This window comes from Hemicordylus capensis, chromosome 12, assembly GCF_027244095.1.
Source record: "Hemicordylus capensis ecotype Gifberg chromosome 12, rHemCap1.1.pri, whole genome shotgun sequence".
NCBI classification, from domain to species: domain Eukaryota; kingdom Metazoa; phylum Chordata; class Lepidosauria; order Squamata; family Cordylidae; genus Hemicordylus; species Hemicordylus capensis.
The window spans coordinates 9,341,180-9,355,313 of record NC_069668.1 but is presented as its reverse complement, the minus strand read 5'-3'; the positions used below and the strand labels follow the sequence as shown (position 1 = coordinate 9,355,313).

At 45.8% G+C, this 14,134-nt stretch overlaps 1 protein-coding gene across 1 annotated transcript; it reads left to right on the top strand.

The window, feature by feature from the left end:
• The first annotated feature begins 1,037 nt into the window (after positions 1-1,037).
• On the top strand, positions 1,038-6,477 carry LOC128336230 (uncharacterized). The gene is made up of 4 exons (XM_053275576.1): positions 1,038-1,085; positions 1,188-1,241; positions 1,335-1,442; positions 1,840-6,477. Exons 3-4 carry the CDS (start codon positions 1,370-1,372, stop codon positions 6,207-6,209), a joined length of 4,443 nt encoding a protein of 1,480 aa, XP_053131551.1. The 5' UTR covers positions 1,038-1,085; positions 1,188-1,241; positions 1,335-1,369; the 3' UTR covers positions 6,210-6,477.
• Positions 6,478-14,134: the final 7,657 nt, after the last annotated feature.

Genomic DNA, 14,134 nt, shown 5'->3' with positions numbered 1-14,134 from the left:
TTGCTGGCTCACCGCAGGACATAGACGCTTTGTAAGACTTTTTGTAAGCAAACCACCGAACAGAAAAATAGTTAAAAATCTGCCCTTATTGATTTTCCCATCTGCAAATTCTGCAGCCATCACGGATGTGAAATAGTTCTCAATATCTAGCAAGCTGTTAGGGTGAAGAGAGTCCATGTGGGGTCTCAGTTCGGCCTCCATTTTAAGCAGCAAGGGGCCTATCCCCACCGCTTCTGGTTTTCCACAGGCCTGCCGGATACAGCCCACAGCAAGAGAGTAAACATGCCGATATTCCATCTTGGTGCCTGTTTAGGTTCTGTTTGGGGAGGATATGTCTGAGCATGTCCCTGGTTGGGTATTTTTGTATATATTCAACAGCACTCACCAAAACAAAGAAAGAAAAACACCACCAAAGAAGATGAGCATAAGGGATGATGAAATGAGCAATCTTCTCAATATCCCTCAAGATATGGGTATGGCTATATTCTACTCTCCGCAACCCCCCCCCCCTTTTTAGATTGTTTTAAAATGTTATGAAGATATATACATGACTGATTTATATTTGATGTTCTACAGAAAATGTTGTTCAAGCCCCTCGGTCTGGGAGAGCCACTTTTTCACTCTCAAAGGGTTCGGACCCATATCTCATCCCAAAGGATGAGGTTCTCACATCACAGGCTGTTAGAAACACAGTATCTGGTAAATTACATTTTAAAAATTTAAAATAAATTCTAGATGAGTACTGTTTTGAAGGGTTTTCTGAGTAAGACCAACTCTCTCTCTCTCTCTCTCTCTCTTTATTGTAGATGGCATAGGACAGAGAAGTGATGATAACATAGGTAAGAACAGCCCCCCCCCCCAAATCTCTCTGTAATATCTCATTCTAAAATTCAACAAATTGTGTATTATTTCTCTGTGTAAACAGCCCTGAGCCATTTTTATTATTTATTTATTTTGGAAGGCCGGGGGGGGGGATACAAATAGAATTATTAATAATTATGGTTAACACATGCCTATGTTGTTCACAGTGGACCTGACAAATAACCAGGACGGGTTGCGGAATCTGACTGAGAGTGCTCTAGAGGGTAAAATAGCTTTATTTTAAAAGCATCCCTGCAAATGTATACGCCGTGTGGAAACCTCAGACTAATTCTATCTAACATGCCCCCCCTTTTTTCTCCCTACAGAAGAACCTGAACCAGCCCCCACACGTCTAAGCAGATTGAAGAGAAAAGCAAAGAGTAAGGGTAGGAGAAAGAAAGAATGAAATGTTTTAACTATTTTATTTATGTATAGCTTTTATTGATAAAACCGTATGATTCCCTTATCTGCAGATGTAGTATCCCATGAACAGCATCAACCCGGACACATGGCGCCCAGGGACTCCGACGTGGAGGTGCAGCCAGCCTACAAAAAACCCAGAAAGGCTATCCTGGAACCTGGTAAGACATTTCCACACTGCATGACACAAACAGCTACATACTTCAGTAACACACATGTTTGTACCATGCGGGTAAGACATTTCTGCACCGCATGACACAAACACGCTCACACATCATGCACACACCTATGTGTCATGTTGGGGAGGACCCCCCCCCTTGTCTGTGTGGATTCCTGAAGACGTTCCCTCTACTACCTGACGACAGCTGACCCGGAAGCCCTAGGAGCGGGCAAAACCACAAGACACCCAGAGACCCTTTCAGAAGCCTGGTAAGTCTACCCCCCCCATGGCACAACACACACACACACACACACACACGTTCAAACCTACTAGCTGTGGGTGATTTACTCCAGACATACATGGTGACCCCCTGCCCCCCTCTGATCTATCTGTTTCAGAACATGAACCGGGGGTCCGTGATGTCCAAGAGTTGAACGCCCAAGATAACGAATTCTTGGCCAGCATGGCACATGTTACAGAACACATAGAGACATTGATAAGGACTAGGGCTGTGGCTTTTGAACGCAAGGCCGAAGCTGAGCAACACCTTGAACAAGCAAAACGCATCATACGTAAACAAATGGCCGTGATTAGTGATACTTCACAACAGCTAGAATGTCTAAAGACACGTGCAAACCCTGTGTGTGATTTCGTAGACAGAAATAAAAAAGATCAACCATACCCTGTCTGCATACAGGTGGGGGGAGGGTCCACATCTAGCCACCAGCCAGGAGGGTATAGGAATGCTTCTGATTCTTCAGACGAATTTGAACCATCCGAGGAGTCACCTAGTGGCCCCGGTCCTCAGAATGCTTTTACTGAACAGTGTGAAACCCAGAATGGGTCCTCTCTAGGTGAGGCTTCTGATGTTGGCCCGAATGCCACCCCCAAAGAGCGGGCTACCCACAGCGGAGCTTCTCGAGGAGGCTTGGCGTTCGATGTTGGACCTGCAGCTGGTTCCCAACAGTTCTCTTCTGAAGAAGCAGCAGGCATTTCTGAAGAAACCCCACCTGTGGATCTTCAGTTTATACAGCGTTATAATAGGAGCTATGCACGCTTTAATGGAACTGAAATGTATTACGAATTCAAGTTTGTGAATTTGGACAGAGTACACTCCTTTTGTGATGCGCTATCTGGGATGCATTCTGCTATTCAAAGGGTTTTGGATAATATAAACAATCATATAGAACCAGGGGACTTTGTACAGCTCAGATTGCGAGCGCCAGGGATTTCAAACCCCCTTTACTCAGCAAGGAGACAGGCAGGCCATCTGAACGCTGAGGCATTCCTAAGCGCTATATCTAACCTGCTTCAAAGTTATGCACAAATTTTAGCTGATGGTGTATTAACACTGGCTGTGATTGTCATCACACCCCCACGAGGAGCCGGTCGCAGGCATATAAAATCAATACCCTATAGCAGCATTATACAGAAAAAGAGGCTGCATCTGATAGATGTCCCCATGCCTAACACAGCCCTCTGTTTTGCAGCGAGTCTCATGGCTGTTCTAGATTTGAGAGCCACCGCTACACAGATAAAAAAGGGAGCAAAAAAGTTGTACCAGGATCTTGGGTGGAGTGAGCAAAAACAAGTGTCTTATGCAGACGTAGAAACCGTAGAGACACACATGAAGGTCAATATTGTTGTTGTGCAATGGGGAACTTCTGGATGGAGTATTTTAAAAACTCCTGAACAGAAGTACCTCAAAACCTGTTTTCTGTTACTTCATAAGGATCATTATTATGGGGTTAAGAACATCAAGGGGTTTTTTGGGACCAGAAATTTTTGTTATGTCTGCTACACGCCCTACAGACACACACACGACTGTTTGATGAGGTGCCACCGCTGTTTAGAGGCTGGCTGTGTAAAACACGTGGGGCGTGTAATCAGATGCCCCAAATGCAAGATGCAGTGTAGATCACATGAGTGTCTAGGAAAGCATATGAAGCTCGCCGCCGTGGGGCGGGTAGAATGCATCCCGCGTGATCTATGTGAAAAGTGCTTCCGCTATGTCGAGCTGGGTCATGAAACTGAACGCATCTGTAGGGGAAAGCAGTGCCGTGTCTGTTATGAGTACCTTTCCCCCGGGGTAGAACACGCGTGTTACATTCCACGTCTACAGTACCCCGAGATATCAGTAAAATATGTGTTTTATGACTGCGAATGCAGGCAGGAGGATGGGATCCACGTCCCAAACTATATTTATGCCAAGGCCTTTGAAGGGGAGACTGTGGAGCCTGTTAAAGCATATCAAGAGAAACAGAAAGATTGGGAGAAGTGGGGGCCCCAAGGGGATTATTGGGAATTTAAGGGAGATAAATGTCTGAATGAGTTTGTATTACGTTTTACATCAGATAATAAGTTTATGGGGTGCACTTTTCTGGCTCACAACTCGCGGAGCTACGATGGCATTTTGATACTGAGAGAGCTAATCAATGAAGGCCTCGATGTAGAGCTGCTCACACAGGGGGGAAAACTGCTGTGTATAACAGTTACAAAAAATGACATAAAATTTATAGATTCCCTATGCCACCTACCCATGGCTCTAGCAAAACTCCCCAAAGCTATGGGTTTTCAGGGCTGCAAGGGCTATTTCCCACATTTCTTTAATAAAAAAGAAAATGAGAGTTATGTTGGGAATATGCCAGACCCCCAGGACTACGGTGTGGATGCTATGAAGCCTGCAGATAGGGAAGAATTCATGAAGTGGTATGAGGAAAACAAATCAAAAACGTTTGATATGCAGAAGGAATTGGCCTATTACTGTCAGAAAGATGTAGACATCCTGATGCAGGCCTGTACAAAATATAGACATGAATTGGTTGAGATGACATGGGATGTCGTTGATAAACCTATGGGGAGGAAAAATGCCAGGGTGCTGGTGGGTATCGACCCCTTCCAATACCCTACGCTTGCTAGTGTGTGCTTAAGAATGTACCGCTACAAGTATCTGAAAGATGAAGAGATCGCCATACCGGCCCCAGATAACTACCATCATCAGTGCAAAAGATTCTCAACTATGTCCATTCAATGGTTGGAATACATAGCCCACAGGGAAAACATACATATTCAACACGCTTTGAAAGGGGGTGAGTTTAAGGTTGATATTCCTCAGGAGCTTCAGGAGGCGTTGGGGGGTGTTAAGGCATGTTATTTAGATGGTTATTCTGTGAATGGGGGAAAGAAATGTGCTTTTGAATTTAATGGCTGCTTTTATCACGGGTGTGTAACCTGTTATTCAGCACACAAACAGCACCCCATGTTGTCGGAAACCTATGGTTTTCTCTACAATGCTAGTGAGAGGAAAGCAGATGTCTTAAAACGCATGGGGTTTGAAGTCCGTTGTATATGGGAGCATGAGTGGCGTGACATGGTCAAGGGGGATCAGAAGGTGGTAGATTTTCTGCAGCAGGGATTTCCAGAACCTCTGGAACCTAGAGATGCATTGTTTGGGGGCAGGACAGGCTGTGTGAGTCTGTATTATGAGGCGAAGGAGGGAGAACAGATTCACTACTCAGATTTTACCTCTCTCTATCCTTTTATCATGCGAAATCGCCAGTTTCCCATAGGACACCCTAAAGTAATTTATGACGATTTTAGACCACTCTCTGAATATTTTGGAATTGCCAAGGTGAAGGTATACCCACCACGCCGTCTCTTTTTCCCTGTCCTCCCTGTCAAAGTGAACGGGAAGCTCATGTTTCCGCTGTGCAGTCTCTGTGCAGACTCACAGCAGCTGGAGCAATGCAGGCACAATGATGAGGAAAGGGCTTTAGTGGGTACATGGTGCACTGTAGAATTGAATGTTGCTGTGGCTAAAGGTTACAGGGTGGCACAGATCTATGAGGTTTGGCATTTTGAAAGGAGTTCTGGCAGCCTCTTTTCAGAGTACGTCAAAACATTTCTCAGGCAGAAGCAAGAGGCTTCGGGCTACCCAGCAGAGTATGTCAGCAGGGAGGATAGGGAGAAATACATTGCTGAGTATTATAAGAAAGAAGGTGTGTGTTTACGCCCCGAGATGATTGAATCAAATCCTGCTAAACGCCAGATAGCCAAGCTTTTCTTAAATTCCTTGTGGGGGAAATTTGCTCAGAGATCAAACCTTCCTAGGACATCCATAGTAAAAAGCCCTAACGAGCTTTTCCAATACCTCTTTTCAGATAGCTATGAGGTCTCTATGTGTGAATTCCTTGATGATGATACATGTTGTGTGTCTTGGAAAGATACAAAAGAATGTATAGTTCCACCAGGTCACACAAATGTTTTTCTGGCGTGCTTTACAACCGCCTATGCACGCCTGCATTTGTACTCTATCATGGAGAAGCTGGGGGAACGGTGCCTGTACCATGACACAGATTCTGTGATCTATGTGTCTCATGAGGGGGAGTACAACCCACCCCTTGGAAACTTTTTAGGGGAGCTGACAAACGAACTACTGGCAGACCAGTACATAACAGAGTTTGTGAGCACAGGTCCTAAATCTTACGGCTACAAGCTGTCAGGGGGGGAATCGTGTATTAAGGTCAAGGGAATTACTCTGAACTTTTCTAATTGTCAAAAAATTAATTTTGACAGTCTGAAAATTCTGGTTTTTGCCTGCGTTTCGGACCAGAACCCGCCACGTGAGATTGTGGTAGAGCAGAATGGCATCGTTAGAAATAAGAGGAGATGGGAGCTAGAAACACGTCTTTTGAGGAAGACGCAGAGAGTGGTGTTTGATAAGCGCGTCATCGTTGAGGGTTTTAAGACTAACCCCTATGGGTTTTAAAATGGATGTTCGATGGCAACACCCCTTCTCCGCTATCCTTGCGGGACCAAGCAATAGCGGAAAAACGTTTTTCCTTTAAAAAATGCTGCACAATGCACACAGTGTGCTATCTGTGATGCCTGAAAAAATCGTATGGTGTTACTCTTGTTGGCAACCTTTGTACAAACAAATGCTCTGTAAATACCCTATGATAAAATTTGTAGAAGGTATGCCTGAGAAAATTGATGATGATGGCTTGTTACCCCCAAATAAAATCTGTTTTCTTGTTCTGGATGACCTGATGAGTGCTTCATCTGACAGCCAGCAAATTGAACGCGCTTTCACTGAGTTTGTTCACCACAGGAATCTGAGCGTTTTTCTCATCACACAGAATGTTTTCTACAAAGGGAAAGCGGCCCGCACCATAAGCCTTAATGCCAAGTATATGGTGCTCTTTAAAAACCCAAGGGATAAATTACAGATCATTAATTTGGCGCGTCAGATTTTCCCTGGGGATGTCAAGTATTTCACTGAGGCCTACCACGATGCCACACGGGAGCCTTATGGTTATCTAGTTGTGGATTTAAACCCTAGAACTCCTGAGGATTATAGGGTCAGAACGGGTCTTTTCCCTCCCGAATGGCCTGTCGTATACATCAAGAAAAAATCAAAGGGGGGATACAAAAGGGGGTCACACTGATGCTTTCACAGGTATTCCTGTTACCCCACTGCTCTGAGAGCCATGTCTACCCGTGTGAAGAGAAACATACCCCTCTTAAAACTCCTTATTCATGCCTCAGCACGGCAGAGGAAAGCCATACTATGTGCAGCTTCTGATGATTTAATATCAGCCATATCCGAGATTGCCCTAAACACCTTAAAAGGAAATATTCCATTGTCTCCGCACCAGTTGCGTGTGCTAAGAAAAAAGTGTGGATTATCTCTGAGAAAGAAGAAGCTTTTGCTCAAGCAGTCTGGAGGGTTTCTTGCGCCGCTGTTAGGTATTGCAATTCCTCTGATAACAAGCCTTTTAACCAAACAATAATGGAGTATGCGGAAAAGATGTACATGGTCCCCAAACATCAGTTAGATCTGCTAAAAGGGAACCCTCCTAAGGAGGAAAACATCCGAGCTGCTACAATCTACGCTTTAGACACTGAAATGCAAGGTGTTCTTCAGAGGTCTGACTTAACAGAATATGAAAAGGCTAAACTTTATGAGGGCCTACTTCAAAAATATTTAACACATGTGAGAATGGGTAATACCGAAAAGGGAAGACTAAACCTGTTTCTACCACAGCCTGAGATGCCAGCTGTTGAAGCTACACACAGCTCTGATCCCTCCTTTCAGGAAATCTTGGACACTCTCCCTGTGCGTTCTAGGAACTCGGCAAAGATTTTGTTAAACAAGCTGAGGCAGAATGCTGCAGTTACAGCGTGGGATGAGCAGGGGCGTTTTGTCTATAAGGGGACGGCTGTTGACGGTTCCAACATGGTGGATCTGATCAAGGCATTCACTCAAGTTCATACCCTGCGTTCCAAACGCTTCCCTAAAGGCTGGGATCTGTTCATGAACGGTTTGGCAGAGTTAAATGTGCCTACCTCTGTGGCAGGAAACCAGACCAGTAGGGAGTTTTTGGAGCATATGAAGAATCCTACCCCTGCAGCTAGCCCTCTAACCTTAACACCTACACCCAGGACTTCTAAAATACCCGTGAGAACTCACTGGCTCCAATTGTAACCTGCTACATATATATTAAAACATGTAAAAGTGTCAAATAAATTTTTTCTCTGAAATATATTTTACAGGGTGGTAGTTGCTGCTTTGCGGGTAAGAATGATACAAGCACACACATGTATACTTTTTAAAGACTCAAGGCTTACTTTATTGTTCTGTGAAAATCAGTACAAGATCCACAACCTTGCGTGCTTTGAAAACAATTTGCGACATGCCTAGGCATGCATTTCTTTTTCTTAACATACAGTTCGACCATCTGGTCATTTCTTTCTAAATCCCCAGAATACAATTCTTGAATCTGCTTAAATGTTAATCCCCTACCCCTCTGCAGTAGAAAGAACAAACAGTGGTAGCCACTGGTCACAGAGTCGTGAGCTTGGAGCTGTCGGGGTTGAAAGACTGTCTTAGAGGCATTTTTTCTTAAAAAATTCATTATCACTTTGGGAAAACGTGGGTGATTTGGGGGGTGTCCATAAGAATCAAAAAACTCTGCCTGGTTGTCCTCTGGCAGGTAGATGGCTAACCAATGTTCTCCCGGTAGGGTATGGTCGTGTGTGTTCACTACTAATCCCACAGGTCTTTGTAGCAGTCTCTTTCTAGGCAACCAGTCACTAGGGAAAACTCCAAAGAATGTCTTTCGGGTGCAGGGGCTGGCATACAGTACGCGTGTTAATTGTATGCTATCCATATTACATATAGTCGAACAGTACATCCCGTCTGTGGTTTATCTCGATGAGATTGTCAAATACCGCATACACAATCATGTTAATGGTCAGTTGAAGTGGTCTGGCAAAACGTATCTCGGCCCTCAGATTCCCTGTCTTAATCAGGGAATAGTGGCTCCCGCATTCTTGGTCAGGCGTTAGATCAAAAGCAAACAGTGTGTAGCCTTTCCCATATTCTTCCCTATTAATGAGCAGGGGTCTGTCTTCTAGATGCTTGCCTGTGACCTGTAGCAACCCCACATACTCACGGATATAGTTACGCGCTGCAAAATCTGGCTGGTAAGGCTTCATAGGGACAGGAGTACTATCCATATAGAGGCAGGCAAAGTTAATGTCATAATGCTTGAAATTAAAGGGATTTTTGGTATATGAACCACTAAATGCATCGTTATCCACAAAACCAATGATGACAGTTTTTGGCAACTGCCCTAAATACAAATTTTCCTGATTGCAGACACGGCTTCCAGCGGGGATACTGAACACTTTCATACTCACATGGTCCACAGGGTATTTTGCATTGGCTGTGAGCAACGCCTCCGCATGTGCTAACCGCACAGAAGGGTTCAGGGAAATTTCTTGATAAAGAGGGATGCCGATAGTATTTGCAGCTTGTAGCGGGGGTTAGCTCCACCTGCCATCAGACAGAACATGTCCTTGTTGCGCGTTAGTTTAATTTTCACATCTACACCGTTTAAAAGCAGTTTTTCTTGAAACATAATATCTGTGTGTAGATGCCCCATTAGGTCCACCTTCCGACTTTCAGATGTGAATGCTGCTCTGTCTAAAAATCCTAAATTCTGCCCATCTAAAGCTGTTATCTCGTGAAAGCCCGGGGCATCCTTATAAAATAATCCTGCTGAAAACTGTGTAGATAGAGTGGCCTCACTGTAATTCATCATCGCTTCAATGAAAACCCTGTAGGGGTAGGTGCTACTGCTCTGACTGACAAGACGGTCTCCCAGGGTCACCTCCACCTGGCTAAACATGGCTGCTAGCGGGTAGTTCACAAACCCCACAGCAGAGTCCTGTGCCAAGTTGGTCCCATCTTCCTTGACAATTTTACAACACACATATAAAAGCGTGTTATTCAAATCCAGGTAAAAATCTCCAGACCCCGCAATGAAAAAGTCCAGAGGGGCTGTGTCTGTCAGGGCTGTAAGCGGTGGAACCTCGACATATACGCTTCTCTCGATACTTGTTTGTGTTGGTGCGATTTGGAAAAGGTCCAGTTCCGATTTCATGCATTCTTCGGAGCTGCAATGTATAAAAGCCATTATGACTTAAAAGATGTCACCGGGAGCACGTTTCCTCTTCCCCTTGGGATGCCTTCGATGCTTCTGAGGCTTTTTCAGGTTCACCCCTTTTCTTTTAAGAGGTTGGGGAGGTCCTAATAGCTGCACACGTGCTGCTTTTCGTTTTCTTTTGATATACATCAGCCCTGACCCCCCTTGTGAGGAAGAAGCTTGATCCATCCTGTTCAGAACTGCTTGGGAGGCATGGCCCACTACATCTTTGGCAATACCTCGCGCTGCTGTTTTGATGTGTGGCCTAATGATTTCCAGCCCCCGCCTCAAAAGAGGTACAGCTTTCCTGAAAAGGATCCTAAATATACCCCCAATTCCAGCCCCATACATGACAGGGGCCCCCATGAAGCCAGGAAGAGCACTTCCGGCTTGGGCCCTGTAATAGTTCTTGTAAAGGGCGGGGTCGCCATAGGTTTTCAGAATTGGCATTTTTATTTCCCCTTAAAGTTGTAGGCCTCTTCTGGGGCGAAAGTGTAGCTTCACAATAACCTTGCCAAAACGGAATAGCACACATTTGTCCTGATCCGTCTTTATCTGGACCGTGATCGTATCAATATGGTGCTTGCTGACAGAGATGTAGTGTGGCTTATCATAAACAATGTTAACACATTCACCGTTCAGGCCCTTCACGGGGATACTTCGCAAAAGGGGTACATGGTGGTCTCCCACGATCTGATACTCTACAATGTCTGTATAAACAAACAGAGTGTTGAACCCCCCTGTTATATCTTCAGGAAAAGGGAAACCTTTGCCTGCTGTATCATGAACAAACAGAGTTTTGACCCCACTGGCTATGCTTGATGGGTAAGACAGCTCTTTTGGGTGTGTGTCAGGGAGGAGTCCTAATATGTGTGCTAATTCTGCCCCGGCAGAAAAGGTGTATGCATTGTTAGGACTCATAATCTGTATATATCTAGTAACAGAATCATAAAGCAGGGTAGTCCCCTCTAGAGCCTTCTGGGTGCTGGTGATTTCATTCATATCGTGCAGCAAATCGTTTATGGTGGAGTAATACCCCTTTCGTAAGTAGAAGGTCCATTTCTTTAACCCCTTGCTATATTGAAATGGGGTGTCTGTCGTGATGGTGTCCCATGTGCACGGGTACTGTATCTCTGAGAGCCCCACCTCCCACTCCCCAGGAAGATCCAGTGGCCTGGCTAGTTGGATGGTGAAATCTGAGCTAGCGTTCTGTGGAAAGGCCTTCTTGCTGGCGTTACTAGGGAGTGTGATGTAAAAACCCCTATCACCCATTGCAGAGGTCTGAAGCAGGTACCCAGCTATTGAACTTGTCAGGCCACTCCACCCACTTCACTAAATGTCGTTTTACTTTGCCACGGCCTTTTGTAGCTAGAATTTTTTCAATCCTGTACAATTTGCCCTCTCCTGCTTTAACTTTCTGTAATTCTTCATGATAGAAGCTCCCAATAACTGGCTCACCCATGTAGTCTTTTACCAGATAGACCGGGCGTTCAGCTTTTCTGATGACTCGGTCCACTATAAACAATTCTGTGGTGTAGTTCTGTTCATAACCTTTCTCAAAAACCCCTTTAATTTTTGAAATCCTGACGTGATCTCCTTTTCTTAACACTGGAGACTTTGCTTTTTTATGGCTACAGCTTCCATAGACTGTTCTCCAAACAGACAGGTCGTTGCTGGTTGTGACATCTACAGGCCTGCATTGTATGGTTCTGTGAAAGCTGTGGTTATAGCTCTTTAGGAGTTGAGGCAGGACATCAATATACCTGAATGTGTTATGAGCAGTAAAATACCTCCACATACGTGTTTTCAAAGTTCGGTTCAGTCTCTCCACAAGAGCAGCTTTGACATCGTTGTTGGTGACAAAGTGGTGAATACCTTGCTCCTTTAACAGGGTCCCTACAGGTTTATTTAAAAATTCCCTCCCTCTATCTGTCTGGAGCTTGCCAGGCTCTCGGCCTTCTTTGAAAATAGCTTTAAAAGCACCGGCCACTTCCCTCCCTGTTTTATCTTTTAGAGGTACAGCCCAAGCATATCTAGATAGAATGTCCACAACCATCAAAATGTACTTGTACCCATTGTTGTATTTACAATATTGCTGCATGTCCACTAAATCGGCCTCCCATTGGGCATCCACCCCTGAAACAACAGTCTTGTTTCTTTTAAAATGAATCCTTGCAGGCCTGTGCAGAGTGTAAGCATCCTGCTCTGAAAGCCATGCCTCAACATGTCTTTTACGCAGATCTCTACTCTGCTGTCTGGCCTCTTGAAATAGTGGGTTTACACCTCCAAAACTCCCCACTCTCCCAGGGTTGTAATATATTTTCTTTAAAACTTCTTGGGCCCCTGCCATGGTTCTGTTTAACACAAGTATGGACACACATATTTAAAACAAATTTCTTTTATTGGTCCCCATCAGTACACGCACAGGAAATGCAGGACACATTGACATCCCTGAGTTGCATGTTCTCAACACCCCGTACCTGCACAAAAGAGGGAAATATTTTAATACTAACAGGTTAAAAAAACACAAGTAAACAAAACAAGACTGCTTAAATCGCCTCCAACTCACCAGCTTGCCAGTTTCCGCATTGGGGTCTGGTTCTTCAGGCTTTGTAACCACAAGGCCATCCAAGGTTTCCTCCTCCTCACTGCTTTCAGATGATGAAGTAAAGCACACAGCCCTACAGTAATCGGCCCATGGGTCGGTGGGGTCTGGGGTCAGGCAGTCACAAGATGACCAGTCTTCGCTCGATCTGCAGCACTTACGCTCGCAATAGACGACCCTTGACCGGGATGACAAGTAAGATTCGCACCCTCACTCATCTGAATAAGTATACTCTCCACATGAGCTATCACAACACCTCTCGTCGCACCAATCAAATTGGGGTCTGCTCTTCACCCATTTTCTCTTCTTCCTAAGCCGCTTTTGTTTCACAGGCTCTTCTGTTTCAGAATCTGAGGAACACACGTTTCCCACTTTGGAGATGGTAGTTGGAGGCTCTTCATCTTCAGTTTCCATGGTGGTTAGAAGGCTGGTGTCACAGCGCCCGCAATCACATTCTAGTCTACCACCCTCATCCGAGGGCCCTGCTGCAAAGTTAGTCTCTGGAACCTCCCCAGCAATAAGATCAGCCCTCTGAGGGGTTTTCATACCCATAGGAGGGAAGGACAGACTCCGCACTTGCATAGGCTTAATCTTTGTGGGTGCCTGTGGCGATGATAGGTCTGTGGCACGCGGTGGAGTCCTAGCGTCAGCCATCATCTCTGTACAGCTGTAAAATGGCTTCCCTCTAAACGCACCACCCCTAACCCTGTTCGTAGAGGGGTCACTTGACCCGGTTTAACCCAATAAAGTTACACAAAATGGCCGTCCAACCATTATCACGCCTGCGCACTCGGTCCTTTCCAGACCCTGAAACCTGTTCCTATTGGTCCAGGGTGGCTAGGCGTGTTCGTAGAGGGGTCACATGTCCGCCTTCGGACATGTCTGGACATATTCTGGGGTAGGGGTGGCAGGGTGGGTGCCAGACTTCCGGGGTGAGGGCATACCCCTACTTCTGACCCTTTCCGACCACGTGGGGTCTCCTCTGGGCCTTTTCGACCAATAAAGTTGCACAAAATGGCCGCCCGGCCATTATCACACCAGCTCACTCGGGCCTTTCCGGAGCCTGAAACCTGTTCCTATTGGTCCAGGGTGGCTAGGTGTGTTCGTAGAGGGGTCACATGTCCACCTTCGGACATGTCTGGACATATTCTGGAGTAGGGGTGGCAGGGTGGGTGCCAGACTTCTGGGGTGAGGGCGTACCCCTACTTCTGACCCTTTCCGACCACGTGGGGTCTCCTCTGGGCCTTTGCGACCAATAAAGTTGCACAAAATGGCCGCCCGACCATTATCACACCCGCTCACTCGGACCTCTCCGGAGCCTGAAACCTGTTCCTATTGGTCCAGGGTGGCTAGGCGTGTTCGTAGAGGGGTCACATGCCCTCCTTCGGACATGTCTGGACATATTCTGGGGTAGGCGTGGTAGGGTAGGTGCCAGACTTCCGGGGGTAAGGGCGTCCCCCAATTCTGACCCTTTCCGGTCACGTGGGGGTCTCCTCAGCCCCTTCCGATGACGTATTTCCGGTGATGTAAGTGCATTTTGACAGCTGCATGCCCCGCCCCCGTGACGTCACTGTGACGTCATCCTCCAGCCACGTG